Source organism: Candoia aspera, chromosome 6 (assembly GCF_035149785.1).
Source record: "Candoia aspera isolate rCanAsp1 chromosome 6, rCanAsp1.hap2, whole genome shotgun sequence".
Classification (NCBI taxonomy): Eukaryota; Metazoa; Chordata; class Lepidosauria; order Squamata; family Boidae; genus Candoia; species Candoia aspera.
This window is the reverse complement of record NC_086158.1, coordinates 82,952,947-82,972,196: the sequence shown is the minus strand read 5'-3', so window position 1 is coordinate 82,972,196 and position 19,250 is coordinate 82,952,947. Positions and strand designations below refer to the sequence as shown.

At 41.4% G+C, this 19,250-nt stretch overlaps 1 protein-coding gene across 1 annotated transcript in view; it reads left to right on the top strand.

The window, feature by feature from the left end:
- Positions 1 to 6,642: 6,642 nt before the first annotated feature.
- Positions 6,643 to 19,250, top strand: part of LOC134500311 (hexokinase-1) — a 51,982-nt gene continuing 39,374 nt past the window's right edge. Inside the window, exons 1-2 of the mRNA XM_063307534.1 lie at positions 6,643 to 7,183; positions 16,810 to 16,972. Coding sequence (XP_063163604.1) covers positions 7,121 to 7,183; positions 16,810 to 16,972 — 226 coding nt within the window. The 5' untranslated portion in view covers positions 6,643 to 7,120. The remainder of the gene's footprint in view (positions 7,184 to 16,809; positions 16,973 to 19,250) is intronic.

The following is a 19,250-nucleotide window of genomic DNA, read 5'->3' as shown; positions in this document are numbered from 1 at the left end:
GATGCCTCTGGAGCGCCTATCAGAGACCAACTATTTGAATTGGGCCCTGAAGATGGAAATGTATCTTCGCAGTGAGAATGTTTGGCTGCCAATTGGTGAGCAAACCCCCCCAAATCCCAGTGCTGAATGGCTGAGACAGGATGAGCGGGCTAGAGCCACCATTATCCTGGGAGTTGAGGACAATCAGCTAGTCCACGTGCGAGGCATGCAGTCTGCAAAGCAACTTTGGGACGCTTTGAGAGACTTGTATGTAAAGGCAACAGCAGGGAGTAAAGTTACTCTGATGAAAAAGCTGTACAGAGCCTACCTTGCAGAAGGAGATAGCCTTCCTGAGCACCTGCATTATATTCAGCAGCTGTTTGTTGAGTTGCAGGAGAGAGGAATGGAATTTACACCTCTCACAAAATCCTATATCCTCATGTCCTCACTGAATGAAACGTGGGACACGCTGATTTGTACCCTGGAGGCTATGCCTGAAGCAGACCTCACCCCATCGTATGTTACACAGCGCTTACTCGCTGAATGGGAGAAGAGAGAGGAAAGATCCCCCCCCCATCTCTTCTGGAAAGCTGCAGTACCAGAAAACAAGGGAAAAGAAGGGAAAGGAAGCTGAGGCCACAGCACTAGCCAGCCAGCGATGCTTCACTTGTGGTTCAGCTGGACATTTGCAAAGAGACTGTGCCATGAGACCCAAGAGTAGAAAGACAGAGAAGAAGAACACAAGGGCAACACAGAAGAAGGCTCTTCAGACAACCCAAATTGCACAGGTTGCCGAGAAGGGTAATTCTGATGTATGGGTGTTAGATCCTGGGGCCAGTTGTCATTTATGTAATTGTAAAAGCTCTTTTGTGTCACTGTCTAAAACTGAAAGACAAAGTGTATCTTTGGCTGATGGGTCTGTGACCAAAATTATGGGACAAGGTGACTTGTATTTATCCTGCTTAGGAGAAACTGTAAAAGGTGTGTTGTATGTGCCAAATTTACAATCAAACCTTTTATCTGTGGCACAATTGGCTGCAACAGGGTATATCATAACATTTAAGAAAAATGGTTGTGAGATACGAAAAAATGGGAAATTGTGTGCTACTGGTATGTTAAAAGACTCCTTGTACATTGTGCAAAATGCAAGGAAGCCAACTGCAAGGCTGCAGTTGGCAACACTCCATATCATGACCAATGTGTACACCTGATGCACAGGAGATTTGGTCATGCTAATTTCAAGTATATAGCACAAATGCCACAGCTGTGTGCTGACCTAAAGATAAAACCCTGTGACAAATACTTAGATTGTGTAGTTTGCAAAGAATGCAAAACACTAAAAGCTCCTGTGAGTAAGCACAGTGACAGAGTTACAACTAGACCTTTGGAAATTGTACACTCTGACATTATTGGTCCTTTTGCTCCAAGTCTTGGACAAGCAAGGTATGCAATGACCATCATTGATGATTTCTCAAGATACACATTTATCTACATCTTAAAACATAAAGATGAGGCATTTGAGAAATTTAAAAGTTTTGTGACATGGGCAAATGGAAAATTCCCTAGGCCTGTATCTGCACTCCAATGTGATAGAGGAGGAGAATACCTTTCTCACAAATTCAGAAGGTTCCTAGTGGAAAAGGGGATAGAACAAATTATTTCTAACCCTTACACCTCTCAGCAAAATGGTGTTGCTGAAAGAAAGGGCAGAACCTTGCAAAATGCGATGGAATGCATGCCAAAAGATTCGTATTTATCTTTTAAGTATTGGGGAGAGGCCATATCTACTGCTTGTTATGTACAAAACAGATTGTATAACTCTGAGATTCAGGACACTCCATTCCATTTGTTTTATGGTATGAAACCAAAGGTAAACCCATCTTAGAGTGTTTGGTAGCACTACATGGGTTCCCATTCCAAAACAGCAGAGAAGGAAAGGAGGCCCCACAACAAAGAAAGCCATCTTTGTTGGCTATGAACAAAGCCAAAGGAGCTACAGGTTCATAATGGGAGAGAAATTAATAATTAGCAAAAGCGCTTCTTTTGCTGAACAAAACTGGGGGAGATTAAATTCTAGCTCTCCAGTTGATCTGACCACCACAAGAGAACAGCAAGGACTTGCTGATGGTGATCTTTTGCCTGATGAGGACATTAAACCAGAAAAGCAAACTGAAGATCTGTCTGCTGAGACAGATGCTTCTCAGGAAAGTGATAGGAGTCAAAATTTAAGCCCTGTATTACCTCGCAGATCTCAGAGAAGTAATAAAGGCGTTCCTCCATCACGTTTTCAGGCTGAAACAGTAAAGGCTTTTCACATATTCACAGAACCTGAGTCTTTAGAACAAGTGAATGCTTTACCACCTGAGATTGCACAAAATTGGCATTCTGCCATGCAACAGGAATTAGCATCCTTGAAAGAAAATAAAACATGGAAACTGGTAAATCTACCTCCCAATGAACGCTGTCTGGGTTGTAGGTGGGTTTTCAAACTGAAAAGGGATGCTGATGGCAAAATCCAAAAATATAAAGCAAGGTTGGTTGCAAAAGGGTTCACTCAAAGGAAAGATTTAGACTTTGACAAGCCTTTTGCACCAGTTACTAAAGGTGAATCAATTAGATTACTGTTAAAAGTTGCTGCACTGAAAGGAATGTCAGTTAACCACTATGACATTCAGACTGCATTTCTCTATGGTGATTTAGACCACAGATTATACATGCAGCAACCCCCTGGCTATGAAAAAGGGGAGAATCTAGTCTGTGAACTGCAGAAGTCAATCTATGGGTTAAAACAAGCTGCTAGATCCTGGAACCAAAAATTAGATGAAAAACTGCAGAATTTTGGTTTTGAAAAAGGAAAAGCAGATCCCTGTGTATATATGAAGAAGGACAAACAAGGCTGTATGTATCTGCATTTATGTTGATGATTTGCTGCTGTTCACATCAACAGAAAAACAAAGGCTTGATTCTGAAGCCTGCATGAAAAGCCATTTCACATTAAAAAGCCTTGGAATTATAACAACCTAGGCTTGGAAAAACACAGGAAGAAGGATGGTAGCTTTCTGTTAAACCAAAGGGGAGATAATGGTAAAATAATGTGAATGGAAAGACGAAGTTGTCAAAGAAGATTGGTTTGCATCTTAATCTATAGTATAAAAAGGGGAGTGTTAATGGTTTTCCTACTAACAGATTAAGGTGCTATTGTATCTAATCATTTTGGCGAGTGCAGAGGTTGAATTCAACTGCCCCCTTTTCGAATGTTAATTATTGCACCTGGGGGGAGGAACCTGCCCGGACTTGTTTCAGTTCCTCTTTCTCTTGTCTGCCGGCATGTAGTCAGCCAGGCTTGCTCTCAATGAGAGCTAAGTCCTTTAAATATGTTTTGCTTTCTGTAGATAAATTATTTTTATAGATATGCCTGGTGTGTGTGACTTTTCTGATCTCTCCTGGGCTAAAGGCTTTCCCAGCAATCTGCCAACACTACAGTGGCCATCTTCTCTGATCATTCTGTGCATTTCATTCTCTTGCCAATAAAGTTCATGTTGATTAGTTTACAGTATTTCCAGACAGGTTCACCTGGAAACCTGTAAAAGAATGAGATGGGCAGCTCCTATGTCTTTTCTTTCTTAAAGCGTTTTCTGTAGAAAAAGAAAAAGATAGAAAAGGTGGTGGGAAGACATTGGAAGGATAAAATACAAGGTGAAGTTATTAGATGCCCTCCTCCTAAAATACCCATAAAAGCTTTGCATGGATGCAACCAGTAAGTCTCACATGCTACAGGCCCCAGAAACTCTTTCTTTTAATGAAATTTAGAAATCAAATGAAAAAGTGTGATAGGTTTCCTGACATAGAGAATTTAAGTGTTTTGTTTCAGAGGCTATTTAATTTTTCCTCTTATGGCATGGAGGAATAATGAAGGATTCAGAGAAATTGCACCAGGTTTCAGAGAAAGCAGTATAGATGATCAGGGGAGTAGAAGTGAACATCTATGAAAAGGGCTGGAGGAGATGTTTAGCCTGGAAAAAAGATGATACCCTGAGGGACAGGATAGTTGTCTTCAAATATCTGAAAGAGGAAGAATGTCAAGTCACGTTCTCACTCATTCTAGAATGTAGGATATGGAATATAGTAATGGATTTAAGATACAGGAAGGCAGATTCTGATTGTTAGAATAAGCCTGCTAGCTCTCAGAAGAATTTGACAGTAGAACCAATTCCTGAGAGATGATGGGTTCCCTACAGATGGAGATGGAGGTGGGCTGCTATCTGACTGGGATGCTTTGATTTGGATTCCTGCACTGAGCCAGAGGTTGGACTTGACTGTCTCAAGGGCCCATTCCAACCCCATCATTTTAAGGAGGTCCCCAAGTCCTGTCTGTGGCAGAAGATTTTGGATCAACAGATCTTTAAAGAAGGGCAGATGAAGGGAAAGGTTCCTGCTGAACAGCTGGGAGAATAGGCAATATTTGACTAGCTGGAAAAATGTCTCACTTGGTAGAGGGTGACTTTCCTGTTCAGATACAGGTATATATGGTGCCCTCTTTCCTGCAGTTCCAAAAAGCCCTTAAGACTTGGCTTTGACAGGCCTAAGATTAATGTCTTTGTGGGGCCCCTGAGGTGGTTTGTCACTGTTGATGGTTTTAGTCTGGGCTGCCCATGGTGTTGAATGTTTTTAAATAAAAAATAATAAAGGCGGGATAGAATATAAGCAAACAAACAGTCTTTATTGTTTTTGTATTTTGTAAACCACCCAGACTGGGTGACTACATCAATTTAAATGAAATTGTCTTTTTTGTTTTAATGTTTTTATTTCATTTTTTATACATACATACTTATTCATTTACTTATTTCTTTTGGGGGTGTGAGCCACCCAGAGTTTGGGTTAAGATGGGCAGCCATATAAATGTTACAAACAAACAAACAACAATATGCAGGGCAAATGATAATTTTGGGTGAGGATTTGAATCTGAAAAAGGATGCATGGAGTTCATTTCTTTTTGGTTCTCCTCTGATTTCCCTGTATTTGCAGTTAAAAGCAAGAGTGTAGAGATCCCTAGGATTAGCTCTCCCATTACATGACCTCTGCTGAGGTTATAACCCTGAGCCTGCACTCTCAAATTGTCTAGGAAAAGGCCTAGGAGGCCACCATCCTCAGATGGGGAGGGTGCTTTTCTGGGGGAATGTTCTGTCAACTGAGCTCCTACTGGCAATCCGAAATGGTACCATTCACTTTCTCACGATTAGGCTTTCTTACCTTGCTCTCTAGGACCAGGATGGCAATTACCTTTGTTCTTTCTTTGCACTTTAGGCCATCAAAGGGCTGGCGCTTAGCCCTCTTAGGAGAGGAGGGAGCAAAGGAATGTGGTCCAGCAGCTATTTAACATTAACTACACCATTAAAGAGAATACTTGAGTCTGGCAGTAGAGGCTGTTGTCTGAGAAATAAGTTGTGCTCCTCTTGAATGTATTTCCATAAATGTTCTGGGCTTAAAACCAGTCTTTTATACCCAGAAAATCCCGAAACATAAAGCTCATGATTAACGTTAATTCTTACAGCTCAGTCCAAAATGAGGTTGCAGACACAAGGACCAGAAAATTCAGCGGGTAGCTAAGTGCTCATGCAATTGCAGCCTTAGTGTCTTCAGAAGTCCTTTTATAAATTGTTGTTCAAACCCTGCACAGTAGTGCTAAATAGTTATTGCTTAAAAGCCAAATAGAGTGCAGTGTTCCTCTGTGGCAGGGAGAGTGCATTATGGCAGCACTTTGGTATACATTGGTGCATACGCTGCTTGTTTGTGGGCAAGACAGCAGATTGTGTGATTTCCCCAGCCAGCAGTGGCAGTAGGGACTATCATTTAAGATGGAAGCACGAATTTATTTCTTCAGAAGCCTATGCATTCAGTTCCCTGTGCGTGCTTTTCTTGGGTTTTGAAACCGAACTGGAAAAGTAAGTTGTATGGCCCTCATCACACACACTGGAAAGTCAATGGTGTATCTTAATTTGGAGTGAGTAAATGCAAAATTACAACTCATTTTGTTTAGCTCAGAGCTAAGAAGTCCTCTCTAGGGGCCCACAGTAAGAGAGCTGTGTAAGTATGTGGTGGTAAAAAAATCAGGAGTCTGGTAGCACCTTTTCCAATTAACACGTTTTAGTAAAAGGTATACACACAGATCAGTATCTCTGCTATGACACAGCACATTGTATCCGAAAGAAAGCAGTTGTGGGTTGAAATCTGTAGTGCCTCAAAAGGTGGGAAGGAAAAGGCATGGTGAGCCGGTAGCCTCGCATCATTATAGAGCACAGGCAATTCTCCGAGGGCAACTTTTTATATTCTTACTAGATTTCTACTCCGCCTTTCCTCCAGACTCCCAAGGCGTCTTACACGGGAATTTCCCCGGGGTTCTCCCACCGCCCGCTGTGCCCTCCTGGTCGCGCCAAGGTTCCCCACCCAAAGCCCTCTGCAAGAGGTCACCTCAGACCTCTCCAATGAGCGTCGTTTTTGGCACCATTTGTTTTTCCTCCTAAAAGGCGTCCCCTATTTTTTTTTCCAGCCGGGTCGATGCAATGGCCCAGACATGCGTCGGGAGTGCTGTTCACCCCATCCCCCACTTCCCTGGAGAGTTCAAGGAGGAGCGTTTTTTACGCGCGGGCCTTGCTTCTTCTGGAGCGGGAAGGGCGCAGCGCAAGAAACGCGGGGCCCCTGCGCCTCGCTGCTCAGCCCCGAGTGCCTGGGGAAGGCTAGCGGACGTGGGGGACGTGCGGGAAGGCATCCCTCGTCCGGGATGGCCGGAGGGGCCTCCTCCCCTTCCTGCTCATAGAAGGCGAGGAGGGGGGTCCGCCAGCCGGCGAGGCTCCTTTGCCAGCCCTGCCCGGCCATCTCGCCTCGCTCAGCCAATGGCAGCGCAGGAAGGGGGCAGGTTTTCGACTTAGTCACTCTCGCGTGGAGGCACGGCGGAGAAAGGAGCATCCTTTTTTCCCCCGGCCGGGTTGAGGACGGCACCGCTGGGGTCTTCTTTTCCCTTCTCGTGGCCAGGGAGCCGGGGAGCCGCGCGCTTCCTTCTCCATCCTCCCCGCCCAGATTCGGGTTGCCTTCTCTCGGGGCTGCTGTCCGGCGACGCCGTCAGGGACCCCCTTCGGTTTGCAGAATGATCGCTGCTCAGCTGCTGGCCTATTACTTCACCGAATTGAAGGATGACCAGGTCAAAAAGGTAAGGCGCGGGCCGTGCAGGGTCCCAGCTCCGCGGCCTTGGCGCGGGTTGCCGCGGAACGGCGCGTTTGGAAGCCTCCTCGCGCGCGCACATGGCGTGGCTTTTTGCACCTCGGAAATGGGCTCCGTCGCTTTTCGGGGCGCCTCGGTGGCCGACGGAGCAGCCGAAAGAACCTGCTCAATGGCAATCCGCTGCAATGTCCTTGAACGGGGATGTAGGTGTCATAGCGGCGATGAGTAACGCCACCGTCATGGTTCCCTCCCTCCCGCTTAGGGCGGAACTTGTCGAGCGGATCGTCCACGAGGGACTGAGGACTCAAGGCCTAAGGATGCCTCCTTGTATACAAAATAAATGTATGGGGAGGGGGCTGGCTGCAGGCATTCGCCGATGCTCGTTTCAGTGCCCCTGATGGTAGTTCTTCAGACCCCGAGCAGGAGCGAGACTTGGCGACGCCCCGAAGTGTGGCCCGGCACGTGTCTCAAATTGTGGTCCCCTTCTGTTTTTCTGTGATTAACTTGTATTAAAGTGGCGACCCCGCAGAAGGCCCCCGAAATAAAACAACCAAAGGCGGTGACATGACTCCAGATGGGGATTATTTAATTCAAAAATAAAATGGATAAAATTAGATCTCTTCTGCAGCTGTAATGATTTCATGAAGTTGTCCAGGAGGACTAAAATAGTCCTAAAAATTGCGATAAATATCCTATCTCTAGGATTATTAGGTTTCGGTTCGGGTGGAAGGCCAAGCTTTTTAAATGTTAATTTTCCTCGGTATTGTATGTTAATGAGCAGGCTTTGCAGAAATACTATTTTATTACCTACAGAAGGTTTACAAGTGAGCAGTTCTATATTGGAAGAAAGACCTTCTGATTATTTAAGAAAGAAATGGGTCTTGTGCTTTAGAGAACACTGTATTGTGACTTGCAAAAAAAAAAAGCTTGCTTTGTGAACTCAAAGCAAGTTTTATTACTTACCAATGGCTTTCATCCGATGATATTTAATATATTTTGGGTCAATCACATCCTTAATGGATTTTAATTTCAGATTGATACCCCAGCTTGGATTCCTAAGATTTTTTTCTAAATGATAGCGTGTAGCTCTTGCAATAAGGAAATGGTGCGCAGACAGCAATGGCAGTACCAGAAGAAACAGTTCATGGCCAGGGTGGGGAGCCCCTGTGCTCTGCATGTATTTGCTTACCGTATAGTATTATCTTCCTCCTGGTTTCTTTGAAGGCAGAGAATCTATGGTGGTGAAACAGTCAGGAGAAGGTTATGACCTTATGCCTTTCAATAAAACTTGCTAGTTGGAAAAGAAGCTACCAGACTCGTTTGGATTCCATTTCTTTTTTCCTTTACTAATCACATCTATATCACCTTTTCCATGCTTCTGCCCCTGCTGCCTCACAAATACGCCAAAACAAAACAAAACCAACATCATAAAATAAACTAAGCAAAGCAAACTGAATATGCAGAAAGAATAGAGTTGTTTAATCTGTTGTGATAAAATGTTGGTGGATTTTTTTTTGTAAGAGAATGAACATAGCTCTTAGTACTAAGAAAAGAAGGTAATTAGGTATGACTCTTTTTAAAAAAAATACTCTGCATTTAGCGGTTTTGAATTGAAAACTTAGAAATAACGTAAAAGTATTTTAATAGTAATTTAGAAGTATTAATATAATACTTTAAAATAATTCATTTGTCTTCTGCAAAGAGTGTTGAAAAGAACCCTGGTGCTTCATAAAATATAAAGCAGGACTTTATCCAAGATGTGAATATTCAGGAATCTTTTGCTACCTTGCTGGAAAACAGCATTCATATTCTAGAAGACGAGAAGCTTTAGATGATCAATATAAACTATATGATTGAGATGCTTGTGGCTGTTCTGTGGTGTGTGAGAGAGAGAGAGAGAGGGAGAGAGAAGTGGGGGTTACACATTATACTAAGCTATGGTTTGTTTTAACCGTGGTTTTCTGAATATGCCACAGTGACTGATTCATATGTCAGTGCTAAGCCATAAACTATGGTTTTCAAACCTAATAGTTTATGTTCAGGCAGAAACAAACAACATGATGTGGCTCCATTGAAACAGAAAGATGGAAGCAAGTCCAATTTTGTTAGTTGATGCTGAGATGACCCCTTAGAATTCCAGGATCCTTGGTAAATATGAGAGTTTGCTGTTTATGCCATGATTTTTTGTTTTATCTTGCACAGAATTGTATGGTTGATAAAAATACAGACAAATGAGAACACTGAAGTTTTAAGCAAATGTAATAGGGAAGCCACTTGAATTAGGCTGTGCCAGGAGGGTCCCTTCCATGGGATACCTCATATAGGAGCCCAGGTGAGATGGACTTGGAACACAGATGGCTTCAGAAAACATGGAAAGAAACAATTTCTTGAGCACCAATGTTTGAGTTTGCTTAAATTCTAAAAGCTGCTAGCTGCAGTTCCACTGGGGGAAAATTGTCAGTGTGCTGTGCTCCCACCAAATAAGTAAATGTTAACAAAACGGTTAGCTGCTGCTTTAAAATCAATTGCCTTTGTTTTGGATTCCTCAATCACAAAAGTCTGTCCTGTAAACCTCCCAAGTGAAATAGGGACTTAAAACTCTTACAAGATCTAAATCAACCAGGTACTAGTTGCAGCTGGAGATATGCCTGTAAAAGATGCCACTCTTGAGTGTGATTGAAGGTGGTAGAAGTGTTGGCAGATGCTGGGAAAGCCTTTAGCCCAGGAGAGGTCAAAAAGTCACACACCAAGCATTTCTATAAAAATAATTTATTTACAGAAAGCAAAAACAAAAGCAAAACATATTTAAAGGTCTTAGCTCTCCTTTGGAGCAAGCCTTGCTTGGCTACATTGCCGGCAGAGAAAAAAAAAGGAAGTAAGAACAAGTCCCGGCAGGTTTCCTCCCCCCAGGCTATTTTGCATGAAGCACGTGAGAGGAGACAATCTAATACAACCTTTTAACCGGGCCAAAATGATTAGGTACAATAGCAGCTTAATCTGTTAGTAGGAAAACCTCAACAAGAAGTTGGTAAGACTACCATCTTCTTGAGTGTTTCAGCTCTTTGGCCAATCTGGTTGAAGTAGAAGTAGCATTCTTCCAGTTTTGTTTTAATCTCATCAAAACCATCTGGGTTTTATTTAGGACTTTCTTTTGGGGTGGTTGAGGGTTTTGGTACAGTTTTCTTTTGCAGATTACAGGAACAGAGCATATCCCCTGTTCAATGATAACTGAAGGTGCTCCTTGCTGTGGATATCATATCTTGGAGAAATTGAAGGGACATCTCAGACAGTTTGATAGTCTCCAAATAGTTTGGTGTGTTCATGTTTCACATGGCAGCTGAACCAGATGCACAACCTACAGTTTGTCCCAAGATTGCCTTGTAACTTGGCAGCATCTTCTAGGGCTCCGTAGATGGTATGAGGAGTCAAAACTTTTCCCTGTTCTTGTATTTTGAAAGGTTGTAGTACCAGCAAAAGGATGGGCTGGATGGAATTTCAATTTCTGTATGGATTTCAGTGCCATCCCTTTCATGCATTTGGATGGCCAACTGATATTTCAGAGTGTGGTTGTTGATTGTTAGGTGCAACTAGAAAATGGTGTTCAGTTGGTGCTGTATATACAGTAAACAAAGCTTACAACAGTGCAAGTCATTGGTTTTATGTTACGCAAGTGTAAGTTTTGGAGTTCCCCAGATATCTATCTGTTTATCTTCTTGCCTGAAGAAGCTATTCTGCATTAAGATCATTGGCCAACCAGCATAAAGCAACAAAGTATGTGGGGCAGACATTAGAGCAATAAGATGATACATACTCTGACCTTAGCTCCAGTCCATTTAATTATCCATTGTCTTCCCCTTCTTCTATGTTCCTTCACCTCGTTCAAGTACTTATTTTTTCTAGTCCATCATCTGCTTATATCACATGGCAACCTTATGTGAGTTTCTGTTTGCTCGTCACTTCTTGGGAACAGGCAACCTTTATTTGTTCCAGGATTGGTTCTTGTAGTCCGTGGTGCTTTAGTACCCATCTCCAGATCCATAATTCGGTCTGTCTTCCTTCTCTTGTTCTTTCTCAGTGTCCTCTTTTCAGAGCTTATCATTACCAGCAGAAAACCATTGCTTTCATTACACTAGTCTTTCTTTCCTAGTAATATCCTCATCCTTCATGATCTTGTCTAAATTTGTCATTGCCTTCCTTCCTAGGATTAAACTCCTTTTTATTACTCCAGCATGAGAGCCAGTTTGGTGTAGTGGTGAAAGCATCAGGCTAGAAACTGGAAGACGGTGAGTTCTAGTCCCACTTTAGGCACGAAGCCAGCTGGGTGACCTTGGGCCAGTCACTTTCTTTCAGTCCTTGGAAGGAGGCAAGGGCAAACCACTTCTGAAAAACCTTGCGAAGAAAACTGCAGGGACTTGTCTAGGCAGTCTCGAGAATTGGATATGGTTGAACGGATTAAAAAAAAATTCTCCAGCACACTTTCTTTTTTTATTCTTGTCAACTATGAGTTGACAAGTTGGTTGATATGTTTTCGCCTTAAACCAGTTTGTGTTCAGTCATTGTAAACTCTTCTTTGCCCAAGGCTTACATCTCCTATCTTTCTTTGGCTATCAAGATAGCTTGTTTTGTAAGACTTTCATCTTTTCTTCTTTGAAATTTGTGGAATTTTTCTCCACTTTCGTTTTAACATGTCTCTTATCTTTCCCCAAACTCTTGGGCTCTTTTTTGCATGAGTTAAGAATACTAAATTTGTTCTTACATTGATCTTGTATTCTGACCTGTTTCCTCAGGTCAAATCTTGCTTGCATACCTCCTGCCCTTAATTTTCTAAGTTTAACCCTATATTTGATGCCAAAAAATAACACAAATAACACTTTAAAATAAAATCTATTTTGAACTCATTCTACTGTGTGCCGCTTCAAGGTTTTCAGTAATGGATGTGGCGTACAAATAAATAAAATTATCCTAGTCTTCTACTTGTTTTGATCAAGACTTGCTTTAAAAAGAATCTTTTTTCAGGATTCTTCTCTGCAAGGACTTCAGATCCTTGCCCATGTAGAGAATTACTTGAATTTTAATTGTGTTAATAAACTGCTCTAAGCTGTAGCAAAAGTGCGTGCCTTTGCAACGCAACAATTGTTTCTTCAAACCAGTTATATTTAGAAATTCATGCACCAGTACACATCAAAAATCCTATGGGTCATTATTGGCTGTAACTAACTGATTCAAGTTGGTGTTCCATTTCTCCCTGCATTCAGGGATGGTAGTCACATGGTATGTAAGCTGATACACTACAAACTTCCACCTCTTTTTGCCTGTAATACAAAAAGCCAAGTCACTGCCTTATCTGGTGGTTGTACCTGTACCAGAGGCAGGCCCAGTGAAGTTCCTATGGCAAAATAAAGAAGTGTGAGTCACACAGCCTTCTCTAATTTTAGCTGTATAACAGCAAGTTCTTTAACTTAAACTCTAAATAACCAAACTTCTTCAGGAAAGTTGTACCCACGATTCTGTTGACTATGTATGTGGCATCAGTAAAGACTCCCTGGAGCTGAGCTTGATTCCCGGTGACTTCATGGACATGTCCCTGTAGTTTTGTTGGCAACAATAAAGAAGAAAGTTTGCCATGGCCTTGGTTTTTTTTTTTAAACTTTCCAATCAAGCTTACAGCTTTGGGATTTTCTGATAGGCTCTCATCTTAAATAATCATTTGCATGGCACATTAGAAAGAATTGAGAATATTACAACTTGGAGATTTTTTTTCCTCTTTTCTCTCCCTACCCTCTCAAGTCTGAAGTCTCTTACCCAACCCTCAAAATGTGCTCAGGACAACTTAAATTTCTGAAAGTTGCTAAAATCTCATATTGAACACCAAGCAAAAATATTTCCAGTTCTCAAGTATACCAAATTCCTAGGATCCTAGGCAACTGGACCTCTAGGATCTTTTCTGTCCTGCTTGAGCTGGTGCAAACAATTTAAATTTGCCTTTTCTCAGTGGCATGACTGAATTGTTAGAGAAAGAGATGCCATTTCATTAAAAACAAAAATCAAGCTTTTTCTAGTTTGGGTGTATTCTTGGTGGTCGTGATTTAGTTGCAAAGGTGCCTTCATTTTAAAACAAATGATCGTTTATTTGTTTGCCTCCTGATTGGATTAAAAAAGAATCCCTTGATGGTTAGGCTGGATGTTGGTGCTCCTTGTGAGCAGAAGGAGAAGGTGCATCTGTTCGGCTTCTGAGCAGTACTCCAGCTTCAGAGCAAAGCTAAAAGCTAAAGTTTGTGCTTTGTGCCAGGGGATTTTTTGGGCCCTGAGGTGGCAAGCAAGTCACAACCAGATTCTTACATGAATTCTAAAAGGTGCCATTCCAAACAGCTTGTGTCTGGGTGTGTCTGAAATACAAGCATTTTTTTTCCCCTGCAACAAAGAAAGTTAATTGCACAGTTACGTTTTGATTTGATTTCACTGTTGCAAAACAAACCAGTGAGTACACACTTAGATTTGCAGATTTTAATATTTGGTGATGTGATGTAATAATAGGCAAGCTATAATCAGCCTTCAGCAAATAGGTTTTAAAGGTTTAAGGTAAGGAATAAAAAGCAAAAGCAGTTGTGTGCACCATGCAAAAAAGAATCCATATGAAGGGAGTTCTTTTATTAAGTCAACAAAATGTTAATTTAACAGTATGCAAGCTTTCAGTTTCCTAAAATCTCTTCATTAAGGTGGATACAAGTCCCGGAAAGGAGGAAGAGAAGAAAAAATACAGGTTTTTTAGTTGTGTCTGCTTCAGGGTTTGTAGCTTCAGTTCTATCCCTCTGTAAGAGTAGTTGGGAATGAATTTGGTGAGGGATGTGTTGGCCTAAGATGATGTAGCTAATGCTGATAATTGCAAAAATGTCGAGCTTGCTGTCCATGTAAAATATGCTTCCATTGATGCCTCTGTAATTTTACATTCCTTGAGGTTGAAACTGGGCTGGCTGCGCGAAAAGTTGCACAGTACTTTCAAGTGCCACATTCTGTCCCAGATAAATTACGACAGAGAATTCCCTTTTTTATACATTTGTGGTGAAGAATGAATGGAATTCTTTTCCTGTGAACTCAGGAACCTGGTAGGACCTCTTGAATTTAACTCAAAATAGCTTAGCGTCTGTGCCACCCCTTGAGTTCTATGCCAAAACAGAATCTAGGGCAGATTTATTGCAGACTGATCTGTCATGAATGACATCACTATTAAGGGCATGGGACTAGTTGGCCTAACCCTTCTCTGCCTTCCATGCCAGCAGGTGGATTCTCATCATTTCTGGGAGGGATGTCAGGTGCTGCATTTGGGGTGCAGTGCTGTGGTAGCAAAATCTTTTCTCAGTCTTTGAGGGCAGGTAGCCCTGCTGGAGTGCAGTCCCATTAGTGGGCTTCTGCATCCTGATCTCTGCACCCATCATAATGAAAATCATTTTGTTAATGCCTTAAAAGCAACTACTTAGCCTCATGTAAGTAGGATTGTAGGGAAGCAAATATCAGATTGGCAGAGCAAACTTGGGACAGTATTTCTGGCCTTGCCCTCCTACTGCCCTCTCCAAATCCTTGTAGCACTTCCCAGATTTACAACAGACCCTTGGGCTCCTGGTCCATTTCTGAGTACTATTAATTATTACAAATTATAACTTCAGTTTCTCAAGAGCTATCTTATCCTCACACTGGAGTGCATCTTAGAGCTCTCTTCCCTAAATTGAAGGTGGGGCCTTCTCTGTGAGGGTCTTCTCAGTCTCTTCTCCAAGAGGTTTCCCCTTTCAGCCCATTTAAGTTTCCAAAGGAGTTACAGATCTCTTGGTTTTAGCTCTGCTTTTATTGATTTGTTGTTTGCTGTGACATGGGAGTGAAAGCGTTAGACAGAGAAGAGCTGCTAAAACTAAGTGGGTCTGTATTTGATTTGATGGCAGACTGTTTAAGAAGCTTTGGAATCTATGGGAGAAGGAAGAACTACAAAGTAAATGCTTAAATAAAAACAAGTTATTTTTTTATAAGTCAGTGTATGTTGGGTGGGAATATTAGACCGAACAACAGGGCATCAGATGTCTAAAACAGTGATATTGTTTGTAGAAAGTTGGTAGGGGATTAAAGTTCTTTCATATGACCCTTTTTTCACATTCAGATGTGGATTTTTATTGTTTGAAATATTGGTTAGGGTTAGTAGGTTCTGCATATGTCTATTCAAACAATTAAGGGTGGATTCAATATGCTTTGGAAGGTGCAATTCCAGGACCACTTTTGTTCCCCTGAGTCATGACCATGGATAGAAGTAAGTTTAAAAAATGCTGATAAGGCTGAGCTGAGGCAATTGGATTGCCATAAGAAAATAAGAAAGAGACTTGGCCATTAATATGTTTTGTCCAAGTTTAAAATGGAATCTACAATTATGTGTTTCAGTGATCTGTGTTAATAGCAAATAGCATTAATATGTCTTTCTTCACCTCTAGCTGCTGGACCTTTTATTACTTTTACCTGCTTAATAGTATCTATGAAGGATGTGCAGTTTGGTTCCCTCCAGTTATTTGGATCATATTGACAAACCCTTGTTATTCCTCTTGCTAGTTGAGATTGATGTGAGTTGAAGTAAAAAATGCTTGGGGGGAATTAAGTATAGATTAATTAGGGGGAACTACTTTTGATCATGTAACATATGATTCCAAATCTCTCCATGAATCAGGATAGTCACTCGCTGAGATGGGCGGCTATAGAAATCAATCAGGCAATCAAATAAATAAATAGCTAGCTAGCTATCTCTATCCATGAGCACAGCAGGAGATGATACTCTCACCCCATGTGCATTGCCCAGGAAACACCTGCTCCTTACATACTTGTTGTGGGGAAGGTTAGACCTGTGTTTCTCAGCCTCTGCAACTTGAAGATGTATGGACTTCAACTCCCGGAATCCCCCAGCCTGCATGGCTGGCTGTGGAATTCTGGAAGTTGAAGTCCACACATCTTCAAGCTGCCAAGATTGAGATACACTTGGTTAGACTGACATTTCCAACAAGAGTCAAGAGATATGGTGATCTCTGCACATGGAAAATTAGCATGCTTTATGTAGAGCTGCCTTTGATTAATGGGAGAAGAACCATGTTAGAACGTGCTTTGCAGGTGAACATCTCAGGTTAACCAGTATCTTCAGTAAAAAGGATTAGGTAACAGATGATAGATATTATAAAAACTTTGCAATCTAGTTGCACTTGGCTTGTCATACTAAACTAGAAGGACCAGTGGTTTAGCTTTGGTCTGTAAAAAGTCTAAAAAATTTCAGCTGGACCATTGTGTTCAATTCGGTCTTCTGATTGGGGATGCATCACACTAGTGGTCATGTGTATTTGCTGCCTGCTTGTTGCTTTCTGGGCTCAGTTTAAGGTGGTGGTGACCAGTGAAATCTGAACTTCTTAAAACCAATGAAGAGATGCCTCCCTTCATTTATGTTCAGCTGAGAACCTCTCTACTTTGTCATCCCTGTACTATTAGGATATATATATACCATACATCAGCATTTTTAAAGATTAAGCAGCTTTATACATGTTCAGAAACAAAACCACACAAGATCTGAACTTTCTGTGTTTCTCTCTGCCTCCTCTATAGATCGATAAATATCTATATGCCATGCGGCTGTCGGATGAAACTTTGCTGGATATTATGGGTCGCTTCAGGAATGAAATGAAGAATGGCCTCTCAAGGGATTTTAACCCAACAGCCAGTGTAAAGATGCTGCCTACCTTTGTAAGGTCTATTCCTGATGGCTCAGGTAAGAGTTATCACTCTTGTGATGTGCTGTTATAATTGTTAATGAAGATGGTTTCTTAAAAAAACATTCAGGGTGGGAATAGAAGCAGAAGTTCCTGGGAGGCAACTTACTCTCTGCCTTCCCCTTAACACATCCACCCCACTCCTGAATTGGCCTGAAATTGGCCCAATAAGCTTTCTGTGCCCTCTCCTATTCTTCCTTACTGTCAACCTCAGAAAGAAAAAGGTTGAAAACATTTCAGGATTCTGAATTGTGACTTCTGACCTCTCAGGTATTGCCCACCCCTAGTTTAGTTGTGTTTGACTAGATAATTAAATTACCTAAGCATTATTTCCATGTAATATTTGGTTCCCATCTGTAATGTTACTGCCATATAGACTGAAGAAACAACATGGCGCGCTCTTTTCTGTATCCTGTTCAGTGAAAAGAGAAGTCTAGCTGGTGCCTTTTGATTTTGGTTTCTCTGTGTTTTTTCTTGCCTTGTTAAGAATCATAAGGAATTCAAGGTGAGGAGATATAACTGCAATTAACACCCATGTGCTGGCTGTGGAATTCTGGGAGTTGAAGTCCACACATCTTAAAGTCGCCAAGTTTGAAAAACACTGCTTTAGTGTTCAGAACTTCCATAATACTGGAGAGATTTGAGCACATTCAGGACTGATTAAATCCACCTCAATAGCTGTGTACAGAAATGCTCTTTGTTACTATTTTTAAAGGGTCATATATCAAAAGCCCAGGTGTAGGTTAGAGGGGAGTCCTGGGAGAAAAAGGTACTGATAGTTCCATGAATATGTGATGGATTTTTTTCTGAAGTAGTTTTTCCCAATCTGGCACCTTTTGGACAGCAACTTCTATGAGCTTTTGTAAAACTAGCCGCTGATTATTAGTTTGGAGTGATAGATTTATAGTCCAGAATATCTGGAGGGAATCAGATTGGAGAAAGCCAACATAACGATTAAGTAATAGTTACATTAATCATAAATACAGATTTAGTAATAAGGTTAAAACATTACAGTGTATTCATATGGGAGGTGAAGAACGTCACATGTGTCATGATGTCATTGATGTCATGAATTATGTCGTTTGCCTCATGACGGGATGACCACACATTGCATTATGGCGTTTACCAGATGCCTGTGAGTACATTCACATGAAAGACTGAACCATGAATTGGTACCATGTGCACAGACATCCACAACCCTTTGTTTTTAACATCTTCTCTTTCTCATCACTTTTCTTGATCACGTGATGTGAACTCTCACTTCTGAGAGGTTGGCAGACCACACTTGCTGTTCAATCTAGATACAAGGAACAATAGATGGTTCGAATTGCATTTTGCTTGCATTTTAAGATCGCAAGAGAGGAGCAGGTAAGAAGATGAGGAAAGCGCATTTCAGGTTTAGCTGCTCATGCAGATAATGGGGAATTAATTCATAACACCCGATCATGGTTTGCCTTTACATTGGAATGTTCTTTAAGTGTTCTGCTGACTGGGCATCCGATTTCTGTTTTCAGGCAGTAAGTTAATTTACTGGCTATTACAGAATACCCATTTGTTTGAAGTATACTCTGAGACTTGTTTACATTTGGTGAAAAAAAAAAGCACCATCTGTTCTACTGTTTATCTTTGAAGCTTTATTTTATGATAATGGCTTGATTTTAAGCAGTTGATGGGCTACAGTGATAAAGTCTATTTGTACACTTGGCATAATGTGAAGTACTTGTCCCAGATAGTGTCATTTCACATGGTTTGATCACCAGAATGTTACAAAAGTACAATAAGATGCATTGGCATCTGGAAGAATCATGGTGATGTCACATACGTTATGGCATCACACAAATGAGGCAGGTTATACAATTTTCATCAGTTGCTTCATATGATTCATGCCATTTGCATGATGATGTCATGACACGTGACATCATTTGCTCTCCGTGTGGTCACCCATGTTCAGTTTGGAAGTGGTGCTGATCCAAGAAACCATTGTGATATTTGTTGGGGAAGATGTGTCTTGTGTCCCTTGTTGCGTTGAGAGAGTGCTTGCCTTCAACTCTTCCAAATAGATTTCAGAATAATGACAGCATTGTGGGATTATAAGAGGTTCCGTGATGGCTCTCAGATTTTGCACAGCTTCAGTGCTCCTTCAGAATGGCTGATGGTTGAACCACACAATTAACTACTCTACTGAATGAGCCCACTTTCTGGATTTGCACAATAGATTGAACTGTAAACAGGTAAATAAATTGGGTTTGCAAAACATACTAAGACATAGAAAAAAAT